Source organism: Mirounga angustirostris, unplaced genomic scaffold (genome assembly GCF_029215605.1).
Source record: "Mirounga angustirostris isolate CCGP_5_RB_7025 unplaced genomic scaffold, mMirAng1.0.hap1 SCAF_13, whole genome shotgun sequence".
Classification (NCBI taxonomy): Eukaryota; Metazoa; Chordata; class Mammalia; order Carnivora; family Phocidae; genus Mirounga; species Mirounga angustirostris.
The window spans coordinates 85,411,917-85,428,896 of record NW_026991721.1 but is presented as its reverse complement, the minus strand read 5'-3'; the positions used below and the strand labels follow the sequence as shown (position 1 = coordinate 85,428,896).

Here is a 16,980-nt window from a genome sequence, read left to right as displayed (position 1 = left end):
CTCAGTCGTGGGATCAAGCCCCACATCCGGCTCCCTGCTCCTCAGAGAGCCTGCTTCTCCCTCTCCCTCCGCTGTTCCCCCTGCTTGTGTTCCCTTGCTCATTGTGTCTCTCTCTGTCAAAAAAATAAATAAAATCTTCAAGAAAGAAAGAAAAAGAAAGAAAGAAAGAATGAATGAAAGAAAGAAAGAAAGAAAGAAAGAAAGAAAGAAAGAAAGAAAGAAAGAAAGAAAGAAAGAAAAGGAAACTGTCTATATGCTGTTCCCTGCACCAAGGCCTTCTAATCTAGGCTGAGCCCAGAACAGGACACTACAAATACGAACCTTTGGCCGGGCAACTCAGCTCCATTTTCCTTTTTCTCCTGAAATTAAGGCTTCTCTTGAATTTGTTTAGCCAACAAGATTTTTGGGTTTTTTTTTTAAAGATTTTATTTATTTTTTTTTTAAAGATTTTATTTATTTGTCAGAGAGAGAGGGAGAGAGCACAAGCAGGGGGAGTGGCAGGCAGTGGGAGAGGCAGGCTCCCCGCTGAGCAGGGAGCCCAAAGAAGATGCGGGACTCCATCCCAGGACCCTGGGATCATGACCCGAGCCCAAGGCAGATGCTTAACCGACTAAGCCACCCAGGTGTCCCGACCAACAGGGTTTTGAAATGTCTCTCCTTAACCCTTTTTAAAAATTCCTCTTTCCTACCCATCCCTTCATTCCTCTTAAAAAAAGAAAGTTTAGGGCGCCTGGGTGGCTCAGTTGGTTAAGCGACTGCCTTCGGCTCAGGTCATGATCCTGGAGTCCCGGGATCGAGTCCCGCATCGGGCTCCCTGCTCGGCAGGGAGTCTGCTTCTCCCTCTGACCCTCCTCCCTCTCATGCTCTCTGTCTCTCATTCTCTCTGTCTCAAATAAATAAATAAAATCTTTAAAAAAAAAAAAAAAAAAAAAAAGAAAGTTTACAGACTCTGGGCCCAGGCAGGTGTGTGTGTGCAAATGCATTTCCCCTACACTTAGACCTAGGTAGGTGCTTAGCACCTATGTCCGGGAGTTTCTACAATCTTCCTTTCTTAAGAACCTGGAGCGCCAAGAACAGTACATTCTCTGATGGGCACACGGCACCCGGTGTTCTTAGTAAATGCTGTTCTGTATTAGCTAATTAGCTAATAACAATCACGTCAGCAGATTTCTTTAATCGTCCAAAGCTCTCATGAATGTTGTTTTACCTTTGTGTGTTCAGAAGGCCGACGGGCCCCTCGAGGCTTTCCCTGAGCTGGCTGACACAGGAACCTTCTTGTCCTTGATAACAGGCGACGTGACTGTCCAACTGCTAACTGCTTGTTCTCTGAAATCCTGCCTTGCTGGGTTGCTGACTGGCCCCGTGTTAGGGAAGATTACCAAGAATTCACAAGAAACCTAGCCGAGGCCCGCTTGAGGCAAAACAGAGAATAAAAATATTTTACGAGATAATCTGAATGGGATGTCACCCAGTGGGTGCAGGATCACGGTATTTTTTTTTGGCAGACAAAACAATGTAACAACTATAAATGAGCTAGTCCCTTGTGAAGTGCTGGTTAGAATGATTGACTCCTGCAGATGCGCTGGGTCTGTGGCTCGAGGTGCCAGATGTTAAGTAGCACTTTGGGGACTCTTGGTGGCCAGGCCATTTCCTTTATAGTTAACGACAGTCCCGCACTCCGACACCTCCTCCTCCCACTCTTTACTTCTCCGTCGATCCTGGCTTTTGAACATTGAGCCAACACCAACCCCAGACACATGTAGAACAGCAAAGGCTCTGATGGTTTTGAAAATGCAGTTTTATTTTGCGATGGGTTGTTTATTTTTTTTTAAGATCTTATTTTTTTATTTGTCAGAGAGAGGCAGGCAGAGGGAGTCCAAGGCGGGACTCGATCCCAGGACCCTGAGATCATGACCTGAGCCAAAGGCAGACATTTAACCGACTGAGCCACCCAGGCTTTCCTGTGATGGTTTTTGGTAGCCAATTGCTTATTGTATTGGACTCAAAGTAAAGGTGGAGGGAAGACAGGCTTTTGCATAAGTGAGCGCTGGGCCCAGGCTCTTCCGTGAAACCCTCCAGCAAACCTTGCAGTTGGCTGTGTATCACCCACATGTTACTGCTGGAGACCAGAGGTCAGGGAAGTTACTGAGTGATTGGGTAGGGACGGCACCCAGATTTGCCTGGCTCAGAGTTCTTTCCACTTACCCCAGACAGCCAGGGCATCGCTCCACTGAATATTGAGAAGTGCCTTTTGTCTCTGGTTGTAGTTTTCTACTTAGTGAGCGGTTAAAAAATAATGTCAAAGGGGGCGCCTGGGTGGCTCAGATGGTTAAGCGTCTGCCTTCGGCTCAGGTCATGATCCCAGGGTTCTGGGATCGAGTTCCGCATCAGGCTCCCTGCTAGGCGGGGAGCCTGCTTCTCCCTCTGCCTCTGCCTCTCTCTCTCTCTCTGACTTTCATGAATAAATAAATAAAACATTTAAAAAAAATGTCAAAGTCAGGGATGCTCTAAACTTCTGTGTTTATTTTCACCACAGTATGAGAAAGATAGGAGAGATTACATTTTATTTTCCTGGCTATGTCAGTCAGCTGAGATAATTGAGACACACAGGCTATTGGCAGAAATAGGGCAGTTTGAGGCCAGGATAGCAGCAGTAAAAAAAAGGGAAAAAAGGGAAAGGATTAGCAAAAGAAATGATTTTAATCTGTATACCAAACCTCTAAAATTTGGGGGAACATTTGGTGGATTAATGGCATTTCCACTCTGCATGTAAACGTTCTGTGTTCTGTAGATACAACTATTGTCTTAGTTGATTTGCTTTTTTTTTTTTTTTTAGTTTAAACTTTTCCTCCAGAAAGATGTTTTGAGAAAGGACAGAAGGACGTAGTCAGACCTTCCCAAACCCATTTGTCAAGTGGATTACATTTGTGTCCTCTCTTAAAAAGATACTTTACCGTGTATGAGAGCAGTTTTTGTAAATTAATATCATCATTACAAATGAGCTAGCCTCCTTGTATACCTCCTTTAGCTTCTTGTACAAGGCGGCCACGCTGGGCTCCATAGGCAGCAGTTTTGGCATGGCCCTGGGGCCCCGGGGAATATTAACTTACAAGGCTTTCCCTCTCTTGCTTTTACATGTCTGAAACTATTTCAAAACTTAGTGACTGAAATGCAAGTTATTAAATACACTTTACTAGAATATAAAGAGTGCTTTTGCCCCCTTCTCCTCTTTGGAGAAAAGCTGGTTGGAAATGTACTTCTAAGACTTCTGGCATGGCTCTTCTGAACATCTACATGGACACATAGCCCAAGATCATAAAAGGAATAAACTAGGCATCAAGATGAGTTCAGCTAGGGTTAGAGCTTACATGCAATTTAAATGCTGCCCTAGGATTTTTATTTCTTTTATTTTGTTTTTTAAAAGATTTTATTTATTTGAGAGAGAGAGAGAACAGGAGCTGGGTGAGGGGCAGAGGGAGAAGCAGACTCCCCACTGAGCAGGGAGCCCAATGTGGGGCTCGACCCTGGGACTCATGACCTGAGCTGAAGACAGACACTTGACTGAGCCACCCAGGCTGCCCTGCCCTAGGATTTTTTTTTTTTTTTAAGATTTTATTTATTTGACAGAGAGAGACACAGCAAGAGAGGGAACACAAGCAGGGGGAGTGGGAGAGGGAGAAGCAGACTCTCTGCTGAGCAGAGAGCCCGATGCGGGGCTCGATCCCAGGACCCTGGGATCATGACCCAAGGCAAAGCAGACGCTTAACTGTCTGAGCCACCCAGGCGCCCCCCTGCCCTAGGATTTTTAAAAACCATTTTGTTTTAGGGACGCCTGGGTCGCTCAGTTGGTTAAGCTTCAGACTCTTGGTTTCCGCTCAGGTAGTGATCTCAGGGTCATGAGATCGAGCCCCACATTGGGCTCCACAGCCTGGGTCGGGCTCCACGCCCCATGTGGGGCTCCACGCTCAGCGCGGAGCCTGCCTGAGATTCTGTCTCTCCCTCTCTCTGCCCCTTCCCCCTACCCTCTAAAATAAATAAATACATCTTTTTTAAAAATCCCTTTTTTATGAGTACTAGTTGAGCAGACATACCAGGTTTGAGCTGAAGTAGGAAAGCGGGATTCCTTGGTTTCTGATTATCAGAGCCTCCTAACATTGCAAAGATGTCCTTTTCCCCTTTTTCTGGCTGGACTCTATCCCCAAGGAATCAGGTACCAGATGGAATGGGGGACTGATTTCCTGAAGCCTCTTGGAGGGTATGAATTGTTAGCCCCTTCTATGCCTGCCCAAGTGTGGCTCAGTGCAGACGGCCCGTTCCTCTCTGTGTGTGTTCCCCTCCCTGGGCACGGGGGCAGACACTGCCTGGGCAGAGTCACCAGAGGCTGAGAAGCGTCTGTGGGTCTCCAGCAGCTGGAAAAGGTTTGAGTCTCTTTGGCAGATGTTTGCTGTTCCAGCCACTTCACTAATGTTGGAAACTAAACCCCTGACTATTCTTGACCAAAGCCCCACTTTGTGATTGACAGCCAGGGTGTGCTTCCTCCCACCAAAGCCCTTTACAGTCTGAGAGAAGGAGAGAGGGGGTGAAAAGAGAAAAATGGAAGCAAAATGGGAATTGGGCTAGGTGCCATTGCTAAAAACCCAAAAATATTGAGGAAAGAGTGGCAAAGGCTCATGTGAGGAGAAAGACAAATTCAGTACAACAAATTAAGATTTGAAGTCCCATCATGTGCTTGGATCTTTCACGCATATTATGTAATGATGCCAGCGTTCATGCATTCATTTCTTTCCAAAGATTTTATATATTTATTTATTTTAGAGGCAGGAGAGGGGCAAAGGGAGAGGGAGGGAGGGTCTCAAGCGGACTGGGAGCTGAGCATGGAGCCCCACTTGGGCCTCCATCTCACCCCTGAGATCATGACCTGAGCCCAAACCAAGAGTCCAGTGCTTACTGGACTGCGCCACCCAAGCTCCCCTCTGCACTCATTTATTTATGACACACTTACTGAGACCCTACTGTGTGCCAGGTGCTATGCTGGAGAACACACGAGGAGTTTATTTCACCAGGGGGTGAAATAAACATGCAAAAGATAGTGCAGCAGAGGTAGGAATCAACAGCCTTGGGGAGTGGGGAATCCTTTCTCAGAGGAGGTGACATTTGAGATGGGTCTTGAACTAGTTTTTCAGGCAATGAAGGAGGGAGGGACTGGGCTGTGGAGGGCATTCCCGTAAGGGGAACAGCTTGTGTGAAGGCATGGATTATGAAAGGCCAACCTTGTGAAGTAGGTAGGTATTACCATTGCCACTTATAAATGAAAAAGCTGAGACTCAGCTTTGATTATAAGCGACAGAGAGCTGGAGGCCCCAGATTCCACGATCTGGAATCTCTCTCTCCCCTACACCTGGGACGTGTGCCCTCAGACCCCCTTTAAGAGTTCTTGCCTCCGTGGCAGAAAATCGAGAAGGTGGAAGATCCAAGGAGTTTGAACCGAAATTCTTTAGCTATTTTAAACACTGCAGATTTCCAACCAAAGGATAGTCTGGGGGAGAGTGTGAGCAAATGTTGTGCCTGTGGTCAAGAAACCGAGCGGGAAGCAGAGGCGAGGCAGAGTCCCGCCGGGCACGGTGACCCGGGCTTTCGGCGCTGTCCCCGCCGCGCGCTGCCGGCAGCCTCCCGTGTGGCAGCGCCGCGACGCAGGGACACGAGAGCGCGCCTGCAGATCCGGGTTTGGAGAGAGGGAAGGAAGAGACGAAGAGAAGGGGCAAGGGAGGGAAGAGAAGGGCAGAAAGGAAAAGAGAAACCAGGATGGAAGATGGGGTGAAGAAGAGAAGGGAGGGCAGAAGAGAAAAGAGAAGGGGGACGTCCCACAGGGGAGGGGAGGCCGAAGTGCTGGGAAGAGTGGGGGGATAGGGAGGAATGGGAGGAAAGGGGGGAAGGAGTCAAGGCAATTAAAGGAACAGAGAGGGTGAGACGGGGCGCGGAGGGGGGCGGGGGAATAAGCCTGGAAAGGGAGAAAAGAAGTTGCAGGGGGGAAAGGCCGGGCAGAAACAGGGCCCAGAAGACTAACTCGGAGTAAGCGCGTCGGGTAAGCGCCCGGCAGGACCGGACAAACAGTCCACACCGATAAAGCTCAGTCCCTCGCCAGGGTCGCCGGGTTAAAGAGAGGCTGTCGCTCAGGTGCTGCGCCCCAAGTCTTGAGCACGCCTCGCGGCCCGCGCTCCCCGTGGGGTCGCCCCCACGCCACGGGCTCTCGAATCCCACCAAACACTCCGTTTCTCGGCCCCTGTCAACAGATCTGCGCTGGCCAGGGGCAAAATATAACCCCCCCACCCAAGATTGTCCTCGGAGCGAGCGTCGCGCCTTTGGGACTCGTCCCCAGCTCGTGGCGCCGCTGGTCCCCGCTGCGCCCGCGGCCTGGAGAAACCCTCGGGGCTGGCACCGCGCGGCGGGGCCCCGGCTGAGCCGGGAGCGGTCCTCCCTCCCCCACCCCCCGGCGCCGGACAGCGGACAGGCGGCGGGGACTGCTGGTCGCCAGAGCCCGGGGCGCTCCCGGGCCCATCGCGGCGACCTCGCGTCCCCGCGGAGGGACGCGCGCCGCCGCCGGGACACCTGGCCGCAGTCTTCGCGGGCCCTGGAGCCGCCTGCGCGTGGAGGAGAATGAACGAGAACAATTCTAAACGGAGAGGAGGGGAGGAGTAGGGAGCCCCGGCACACGTGAACACATCCAGAATGAAGATCCTCAAAGTCGCACTGCGCGCCATGTCTAATGCCCGGCTCTAATTCGGCTGACTGCTATTTTCTCTAAGTGCCTAGTTATTAGTCCTCCAGGTGTGTCCCTTCCGTCCGACCTGAACCACCAGCCCAGGGGCGCGCGTCCGCTTGCTACCGCGGCGACTCGGGCTCCTGGGCGAGCAGCTCTGCAGCGAGCCCGCCGCGACTCCGGGCCGCTTCCAGGTTTCCGGCGAGATGTCACCAGCCCCAAACTCGGTTTCGGAGAAGGCCGTCCGCGGCTATAATTCTGTCTCTCTCTCTCTCTCGTGCGTTTTCCTTCCGGCCCCACGCACACCAGTTCGGAGACAAAATCGTGGGAAAGCGGTGCCACCACGGGCGGTTGTGGCCGGCCGCCGGGCGGGGTGGCAGGACGCAGGCAGCGGGAGCCGTCCCGGGCGCCGAGACTGGGTGGGGGTCCCCCTCGGCCACCAATTCCCATCGAACACAAGTTCGTACAGATACTGATTGGAACAGACTCGGAGGTTAGGAGCCCAGGAGGGGGGAGGCAAGCCACCCAATAAGCGTGTGTCTTCGGGGCTCCCCTAACCCTACGCGAGGGACCCGGGAACGAAAACCGCACTGCCCGGAGCATCGGGCGGCCAGAATCCTCGAGGGGGGCTGAGGGCCCGCGGACTCCGCGGCATCGCGCGGCGCTGGCCCTGCCGGCGGCGAAAACAGTTCATCAACGTTAAAACGTAAAAAAAGAACGCACGCTTTGGGGGGATTACTTTCTCATTTTTACACTTTATTATTGGGATAACGGTCAGGGCAAGGGTCATTTATGGTTTGGGATCTCGTGGGAGCGGTCAAGTGTGCGGCTCCGCGCGGGCCGAGAGCCTAGTGAACTGCAGAGGCCGCGGGTCCTTGGGAAACCGGGGAGAAAGACACACGGGTCCTTGGGGCGCCGGCTCTGTGGCCCGCAGCCTCGGGAGCCTCAGCAAGGACTCGACTTCTTTCTAGCAAGAGACCTAGACGCGCCTGCTCCCCGGGTTGCGGGTTGCGCGCACGGGACCCGGCCCAGGAGGCGCACGGGGTCGCTTCCCGGAGGAGCGGCCCACCCCGGCCCGCGGGCGGGGGCGGCGCGCGCTCCCCGCACCGCGCGCACGCCCGAGCGCGCACACTCGCACACACACCTGGAGCTCGTCCCAGGAGGGGGCGGGGAGGAGAGCCAAAGCGAGTGTCTTAAAATAGAGAGGCTGGCAGAGGAGCGCGAGACACCGCGAGGCGGGCGGAGGCGAGCGAGAGAGGCGGGCACGAGGTGTGCAGGTCCGCGGCCGGCTTGCACGGGCGGGCCGGGCGGGCCGGGCGGGGTGGGCGCCGACGCCCCTCGGCGCGCCTCGGCACCGGGCCCCGCAGGAAGCGCGCGCTGATTGACAGCTGCGCCGTCCCAAAAAGGCTCCGCGAAGATGCTGATCCGCGGGTGGGTCTAGACGCGCGGCCGGCGCGCCCGCTGCCCGCTCCCGTCCGCGCGCCTCCCGAGCCCGCCGCCTCCCCGGCGGCCGAGGAGCGGGGCTGAGGCCCCCGCCGGCGCGCCAGCCCCCGCGGCCCCGGCCGGCCGGCGCTCTCCCCGGCTCACCATGCACTGCCACGCGGAGCTGCGGCTGAGCTCGCCCGGCCAGCTCAAAGCAGCCAGGCGGCGCTACAAGACTTTCATGATCGACGAGATCCTTTCCAAGGAGACCTGCGACTACTTTGAGAAACTTTCCCTCTACTCCGTGTGCCCGTCGCTGGTCGTGCGACCCAAGCCCCTGCATTCCTGTACCGGTAAGACGCCTCGCCGGGGGTGGGGTGGGGGAATTAGTGGGGTGCCGTGGCTTTCGCGCGGGTGTCGGGCGCCTTCCCGCCTCCGTCCTCCCACCGGAGGGCGAGGGGCTTCTTCCCGTGCCCTGCTGGGGGACCAGACTTGTCAGCGGCGGGCATCGCAAGGGCGGCCGCGATCTGGGACGGGCAGGCAAGGTGTGGATCGCAGGGCTGGCGGGGGAGCGGCGGCTCGGGCCACGATCGCCGGCGCCGCTGTCGTTTTCGGTCAGAAAGTTCAAACCCTTGACCCGGTTCAGCGCCTAACTCACTGTTTCAGGAAGCGGTGTTGCTGCTCCCCTTGAGTTAACTTGTCCAACCTCCTCTTGTCTCCACTGGGAATTTTACAAGTCAGTCAGTGTCCTGAGGTTCTCAACAAAATCCAGAAGTCATTGAACTTTACTTAAAAGGATCTCCCTCTGGGGCAGTAGTTCTGGAATCCATCCCCTGTGGTGCAAGCTGAGGAGGTCACCCTTTTGTTTTAAGGGACTGAAAAAACAGCAGTTATAACAATAAAAACATTCTTAACGTCTGGTTTCCTCTATCCACAAGAGCCTAACTAAGATCACTAGGAAAGATAAAGAACATTTAATAAACACGTTGAAAAAGTCGTAGGTTTATATGGAAAGTGAATCCGAAGGTATTTTTAAAACTTTGAGTGTATTAAGAGAACCTCCAAGTTTCAAAGTGCCCTGGCTTTATAAGGATTTAGGCTATCGAAAAGCAGGTATAAAAGAAAAAAAAAGTTAAAGCCGTTTTTATCAAAAATAAGTGACTGTGTGTGCTTTCAACGAAAGGTAAAAATTTAGTATTTCCCAACTAAAAGAAACTGTGAGGTTATATTTGTTGCATGGGTGTCCTGAAAAAAATAATTTTGTTATACTCCCACTGAAAAAGTAAAGTGAAGAGCTAGCAGTGTTTTTAAAAGACATTTTTTTTTTTTTTTGACCTTTCAGGCCAGAAGCTTCTAGTGCGCAATGCTTAGAGTCCTATATTTTCTTTTGATTTGATGGGTTGTCCCTGTAGGACAATCAGTTAATATATGTAAATACAGCAAAGTTCTTTGAAAACCAAGTTGTTTCCACATGTATTTGGTTATGAAATGAATACAATATTCAGGTATGCCTTTGTAAAATAAATTTTATCCGTAAGGTAGAATTAGCCTTGATAGCTCATAACAGGACTTGCAATACTAAATTTTAAGGGCCAAGAAGTATATGAGACAAGAAACTTTAGAAATAAGGTAAATATGCTTGATGTTTATATTTTTACATTTACGTGCCTGCCATGCATATGTAAAACCCTTGAATAAATAGTCTACGTATATATTAAATAGGGGAGGTAGGCTAAGTCTTGTACTGAGCATAAATCATCACTTTTCCTCTTTGAGGAAAAAAAAAAGATTTAATCACAAATTTCAATGCACCCTGCTGTGACATCGCATGACCCTAGGACAAAACAGAACAATTCTGAACACTGAGGTATAGCACAGGGCCGGCAAAATTTTTAGTGACTTTGTGCTCTGCATTGACCCAAAGGCAGATTTGCTTGGCTTTTAGCAGTCACAGAATTGGATCATAGTAAAAACATGCTAAAAAAAAAAAAAAAGGTAATAAATAACCTCAGAAAACTGATCCAGTCATCAATAGGAGCTGAGTAAGTTCTGTTTCACTGAGTCTTGTATGGAAATAAGTCAGAGGAAAATAAGATGATTCATATGTAGTTTTGAGAATGTTAAGGGTGAATTGCACGCGTATCACGAACTAAAAGTTTTGCTTGGTCTTGTGCTTTTGAAGTTCCTTGATGGTTTGTGTGAAAGGCTGGTTGTTGGTAATGGTTTTCTTGCCCTGTCATTCCAGTGTTTACTTTCTTTAGATTGTTCTTTCGAAAAATGTCATGATTTTGTGGTAGTTGAGATTTAAAATATAGAGACTGGGATTTGCCAGTGGAATTAAACCCATAAAAACTGGCTACAATAGTCCATACTTTCAGGTCATAAGCCTTTAGTGGGTTTACGATTACAGTTAAAGCCTAACGTGTATTAGATCATGGGAATCCCATTAGTGACTTCTCAAGGGTTTTGCAAATACCACACTTTCAAAGCATTTTTGTTGTTTTTAACAGTTATGTTTAAGATCAAAAATCTTAGACTGGATAAATTTAATCTTTTATTAATTAAAAATGACATTAAGTTGCTGGCATTCTACATTCAATACAATTATATACATGTATGTATATATATATATGTATTTTTTTTTTTTCTGGATAGAGATAAATATTTAGCACTTTTGGTAGAACCGATGTATAAAAAGTTCAAATCAAGTGAAAGGCATACATTGGAATTAAAATTACTGAACTTTCTCTCATCCTTCGGTTTGCCATTTTTAAGATTCAAATAACTACCAACAGTGAACTTTGCCAGGTAAAATAATGAAATAAGATTAAAAAAAAAAAAAAGTTACCACCCTGCACAATAAGTATATAAATTTGGGGTGAATAAAAAGCTACAGCATTTAAGAAGCCTCTACATAATTAAGCAGTGCACATTGTTTAGATTTAGTAATCCAAATGCCAATTTATGGTACTAAATCTCCTCAGGCAGAAGATCATGTATTCAAGTAAATTGAGAAATGGAAACATTTTTCATTAGGCAGATCATCACCTGATGGTAATTTATTATTAGACACTCTAACCTTGATGGAATACTCCCCTCCAAAAAAAAAATTGTTTTAACAGGCCCTTTCTTACTACAAATACAGTAATTTTAGGCTTAGCAGGCTGTCTCTAAATTTATTTAAGTTTCCCAAGAGATGTTCTACATCACATAATAGACAGTGAGAAAGGGAATCCTATCCTTTGAAGCCAAATTGAAGGAACATTTGTCGTTAGATTTAAAATAAAATTTAAAACACCGAGCCCAAAGAGAGCCTCCATTTGAAAAAAAAAGTTTGTTACTCGGACCACTGATGAGGTGTGAAATATGTTTAGGATTATTTTAAAATTTGGTAACAGGGGCGCCTGGGTGGCTCAGTCGGTAAAGCGTCTGCCTTTCTCTAGGGTCGTGATCCCAGGGTCCTGGGATCAAGTCCCACATCGGGCTCCTTGCTCTGTGGGAAGCCTGCTTCTCCCTCTCCCACTTTCCCTGCTTGTGTTCCCTCTCTTGCTGTGTCTCTGTCTGTCAAATAAATAAATAAAATCTTAAAAAAAAATAAAATAAAAAATAAAAAAATAAAAAAATCTGGTAACAGTCATCCCCATTTAGAATGGAAATATATTGCCATCTAGAAATCAGTTAACAATCTCTCATAAATGTTAGAACATTGACAGTGATTAAAGGCCAAAAATGAGGTGCAGTTCAGAGTATCATAAATATTACTTAACTCTTGAGTGCATTATTTCATTTTCCTGGTCGTGATTAATGTTTCTTGGTGGAAGAGTTGCTTAAAGAAATCTGGCTTTCTCAGGACGGAGTATAATGCAGAGATACCGGCAGGTCATTTTTGAAGGCTCTCTCTTTCAGTTTGGTCTTTAGAGACAGGCAGAGTTTGGAAAAGATGAATAGCCTGCTTCACAAAAACAAGGCTGTAACAATTTATCCTAAGAGTTTTCTTGAGGATACTGAGAAGCCAACCTACTGTGCTAATTACTTAAAATTCTATTTTAGTTATTTATACTTACAACCTAGAATTACCTTAGACTTGCACATGCGTGTTTTGCGGCGGGGTGGGGGGGGGGGGGAGGTGAATGTAGATACTAGGACGTTTTGCAGCCTGTGACCAGCACATGGCTTTTAATTAATCCACTAAAACCTACAGGCCAATTTCTTTCTCCTTCCTTGGTGGAATGGTTCTGCTGGATCTCCCAGTGACCTTCAGTGGCCAGCCTTGTAGAACTGACTGTTGAGGTACAGAGCTGGAAGGGATCACAGAGATCACGGACCAATCTCCCCGAGCAGAATATCTTTTTTTTTTGTGAAGCGCTAGGGTCACATCAGTGCTTAGACACAGTTTTAGTCCACGCTGTCCACTGCCTGCCTTCTTGTTAGGGTACTCAGAAATCAGGAAGACTTCCAACTTGGTTACACACCCGGGATAAATCCGTGCAGTCACACCCAAGGGACAGTCAACCAGCCAATTAAAAGGGGCACTTGGGGAAGGGTGTTTATCTTAAGAGGTGGCATTGAGAACATTTTATCCTTTGGTGGGTCCAAGAGAAACAAGTTCTTTGGGGTGGTGTCCTTGGGTTCATTTTTATCACAAAGATTGGGTGTCATCCCAGTGAAAAATGAAATGAGGTGGGGACATGTGTAATGGCTTCTTTGGAAGTTATGCAGCCTGCTGTTGCTTCAGGGAGTTGGCTCCAGTCATTTCCTAAATCTCAGTGTGGTCTTTCAGTCTGAGAATGAAGCCCGTAGGATCTTGGGAACCTGAGGGTTGGGGACTGGAGTGTTAATGGAAAAAATGTAAACTGGGGTTTGGGAGGGTGATCATTATCAACAAGCATTTGTATTTCTGCCAGAGGCTGATAGGCTTTTATTAGCGATTATTCATAACTGCTTCTCCTGTTCCCATTCTAAGGGTAAATAAATCGAGGGATGCACAGGACATAGGACTCATCCAGGGTCAGAATAGATTTGGAGCTGGGCTCTTTGGGCCCCCCTCAGCTGTTCTCATTTACTCCTTAAATTTTATGACCCTTTTGTTATACAGACAAGCTGAGTGGCTCCTCAGGAGTCAGTTTTAACTGGTGAATATAGTTCATTAGCAGTTTCTTCTCCGGTTCTGGTTTCCCTAATAACCAAGGGGAAAATGATTAGAAATTTAGTCCACAAGTTAAAATGCCTCTCCGAATGTCTGCAGTCTTTAGTATCATTTAATTCACCATTTTCATTCAACAGATCTTCATTCTTGCTTGGTGATGGCACTGTTAATGAGTTCATTACATTTCAGTTTATTCTAAATCTTGACTCACAGTTGGGATACTTTACAAATTCCCCCAAACTATCTGTAGAACCACTGCCAAGCCCATTTTCGTTGTTCTCTAGAATGTATTGGGCAGTTTGGAATTGGGATCGGGCAACATTGTGACAATTGAGTACTTTTGCTCACCAGATGGAATTTTCTGTTTGAAGTCCCCCTAAAGGGTGTCATCGCCAGCCCACTTGTCATATTAACCTCGTTAAATACAGCCAAAATGAAACGGTGTTTATGGTACCTCTTTTATGAAGCCAGTCTGCCCGTGTTCTTGTGGGTTGTTTGTCTGGATTGAAACTGCATTTGGGTCTAAGCGTGGACTGTATGAAGTTGCTAGTTGTAACCCACCTCAGGAATTGAAGTGAAAAGGTTGTTAGGTCGAATAAGTCCCAGGAATCTATAGGAAAAGCAGTAAGGATTATAAAAGGTTGTTTAAATTGTAAGGAGAGATTAAACAAACAAACAAAACCCACAAAAGGAAGGCATAGGGAAAAAGAAAAAGGTTTCCCTGAAACTTCCGTAGCTGCTCCAGGGAGCCTTGCCCAAAGCCCAGGGTCCTTCCGCATGGCTGCTCAGGCCAAGCTAAGGGGGCTTCTGAAATTTTTGTCCGTACATGTAGAATAAATGTCAGGCCAGAAGCCTTGTTAGGTGTCATTTGCACTTTATTTTTGAGGTCTGGCAGGAACAGAGATGGAAAGCTAGGTGAGCCACATGATCTTAGGCTCCCTCATTGGTATGAAGCGCGTGAACTTGTATGGGTGTCGCCGGCCTGCTCCCCCGGCCCCTCGTCCAGCTCCAGGGTGAAGTGCGCTCAGGTCCTGTGGCTGAACCCATTGCTGAACTCGTCCCTGGAATGTGGGACTAGAGGGCTGCCACAGAGGGCCGCGGGGATTGGGATGAGATGTCCAGATTTCAGCCTCATTTGCCATTCTTCCTTGGGGAAGGTCGTCGCACACGCCGTGTCGTGGAGTCATTTTTAATGTGGCACGGAGCTAAACCCCACTCTCACAGCTTGCTCACTGAGGGCTGCCCAGAGCCCGCAGGTGCTCACAGAGCTGTCAGGAGCCCCGGCTGGAAGCAACCCGCTTCCCTTGGCAGCAGCATGAACAGAGAGAGGAAGAGGGGACTGTGAGATACTCGGGGGAAGGCTCCCCATGTGTGACAAGCCCCCATGTGCCGCCTCTCTGGGGCCTGCTTCGGCAATAGCGGCCTGTGAGGTTGGAATGGCTATTTCTTCCTCCACAGCACAGATGACGGGATGAAAATTGGCATTAGAGTGTATTAATAATGCGGTTCAGATCAGAACCTTGTATAACCTTGGTGATATTCACAAAATAAGTGGTTCGAGAAAGAGAAGCTTGTGTGTGTGTGTGTGTGTGTGTGTTTGTTTGTTTGTATTTAACCAGAAAACCTCTGCAACCCCTCAGGATTTAATGTATTTTTATTGCAGCTTAAGAACAGTTAGGAAAAAAAAAAGTCTTGTTAAAATGAATGCTCTAAATAAAAACACAGTTAATTTTCCATTACAGTGTCTAATTACTCATCATCACCAGGGCATTTTTATATGGCAATTTAACTTCTTGAAAGTGGAAACTTGGCACACGTTTAAGGAAGAAAGCAGTGCTCCTAGATAGGTATCAGAAGATGGTCTAATTATGTTTGGGCTGGAGTTGATTCTTACACATGATTGCTCTGGAGAAGATAGGGGGATAGAGGGCCTCTTTCTTTAGTTGCGAAGGAGAGTCTCTGGTTTCTTCAGTGCCCGTTGAAATTGAATATGGAGGGAGAGGATTCTGAACGTTAGATGATGTGCAAGTACATCTGAAAAGGAACCCTGCCAGTCACCAGTCGAAGCTGATGTCAGGACTACTTGATAGGCCTGGAGGACAGCTATCTATGCTTTCTGACTCCCCTGGCAGAGTGTATAAAGGTGAACATGGCCTTTCTCCAAGGAAAGGTCAAGATACCACTGAATAGAAGCCAATCTGGGAGGATCTCCACACGAAACTAAATATGTTAAGAGTCCAAGCAGACAAGCTTACGTGGCTCCTTTTTTTGCATCCCTCTAGCTTACCAGCATGTCCTTAGGAAACATATTCTTCTGGATATTGGGGATAGATAAGCATTCTCACAGTGTACGTCGAATAAGATTACCTGCTGCCCCGGTGATGTCAATGTCATTATTTAAAAAAAAAAAAAAAAAAACCTTATGTGTGTGATAAGCGATGTGATGATTTTCTTTTCGCTTTTCTAATTCAAGGATCGCTTATGACGTGTGGGAAAATGGAATGGTCTAGGGCTTGGTGGAATCTTAGGAAGTCCTAGCTGTATTTCCATGCCAGGAATGCCTAGCAGGTCCCTAATTCTGATTCACCTACCAGCCTCCAGCACCCACTTCCCTCTTCTCAGAGTTCTTTGCACTCTGTAACTTAACCTTTGTTGAAATTCAGGATTATGGTGATTTCACAGACAAAATCAAAGCCACTTGTATATTGAAGGAAGTGTAACATGGAAGTTTAGTTTAAGCGATGTCTAGGAGAATCGACGTTGTACATTTCCCTCATGGTAGCTTACAAACAACCCAGTCCTGATATTACGTCTTCTGTGGTGGGGGAACCGCCTGGGCAAAGAAAGTTGCCGAGACTCCTCCTCTTGTGTCCTCTTTTATTTATCCCAAAGGCAGCTACAAACTTGGGAGAAATGCTAGAAATACCCTGAACCCTCTTCTTCACATTTGTAACAATAATAGAAAGCATGCCTATCATGTAATGGGCATTGGACTAGGTGCTTCAAGATCAGCTAGAGATCATCCCTAGGAAGTAGGTATTATTATTGCCACGAATGGGAAGCCGAGAAATTAACTTTCCCAAAGTCACAGGATACGTAAAGATCACTTACAAAGCAATAAGAAGGCAAGTAGAAAGATTTGCAATTCATAGAAATGAATATCTAGACAGTAAAGATGAAAGGATGTTCTGCCTCCCTGGGAATCAGAAAAACACAAATTAAAACGAGATACCATTTCACACCCATCAGATCGGCAAAAATTAAAGAATCTGATACAATTGATGACAGCGATGTAGAGTGATAGACATTCTCATACACTGATGGTAGGAATATTTTTTTTGGTACAATTACTTTGGAGAGCCGTGTGGTAACACCCAGTAAAGCTGCAGATCCACACATGCCCTGCAGCTCAGCAGCTCCATCTCTGGGTTGATGCCTTGAGAAAACACTGTATGTGTGGGAAGGGACATATGTTTAAGAATGGTCATTTCTGTGTTGTTTATGGTAGTGACAAAGCTAAAACAATCAAACCACTCTTCAGAAGGAAAAAGGATAAAAACATACGTCTATTCATGCAGTGAAATTCTATGTAATGAAAATGAATGAACCAGAACATGAATGAACCAGAACCATATTCTGCGTGTATGAATATGGG

At 47.6% G+C, this 16,980-nt stretch overlaps 1 protein-coding gene across 1 annotated transcript in view; it reads left to right on the top strand.

Moving 5' to 3' along the window:
* The first annotated feature begins 8,173 nt into the window (after nucleotides 1-8,173).
* Nucleotides 8,174-16,980, top strand: part of BARX2 (BARX homeobox 2) — a 72,479-nt gene continuing 63,672 nt past the window's right edge. Inside the window, exon 1 of the mRNA XM_045892843.2 lies at nucleotides 8,174-8,532. Within this exon, the coding sequence (XP_045748799.1) occupies nucleotides 8,346-8,532 (187 nt within the window). The 5' untranslated portion in view covers nucleotides 8,174-8,345. The remainder of the gene's footprint in view (nucleotides 8,533-16,980) is intronic.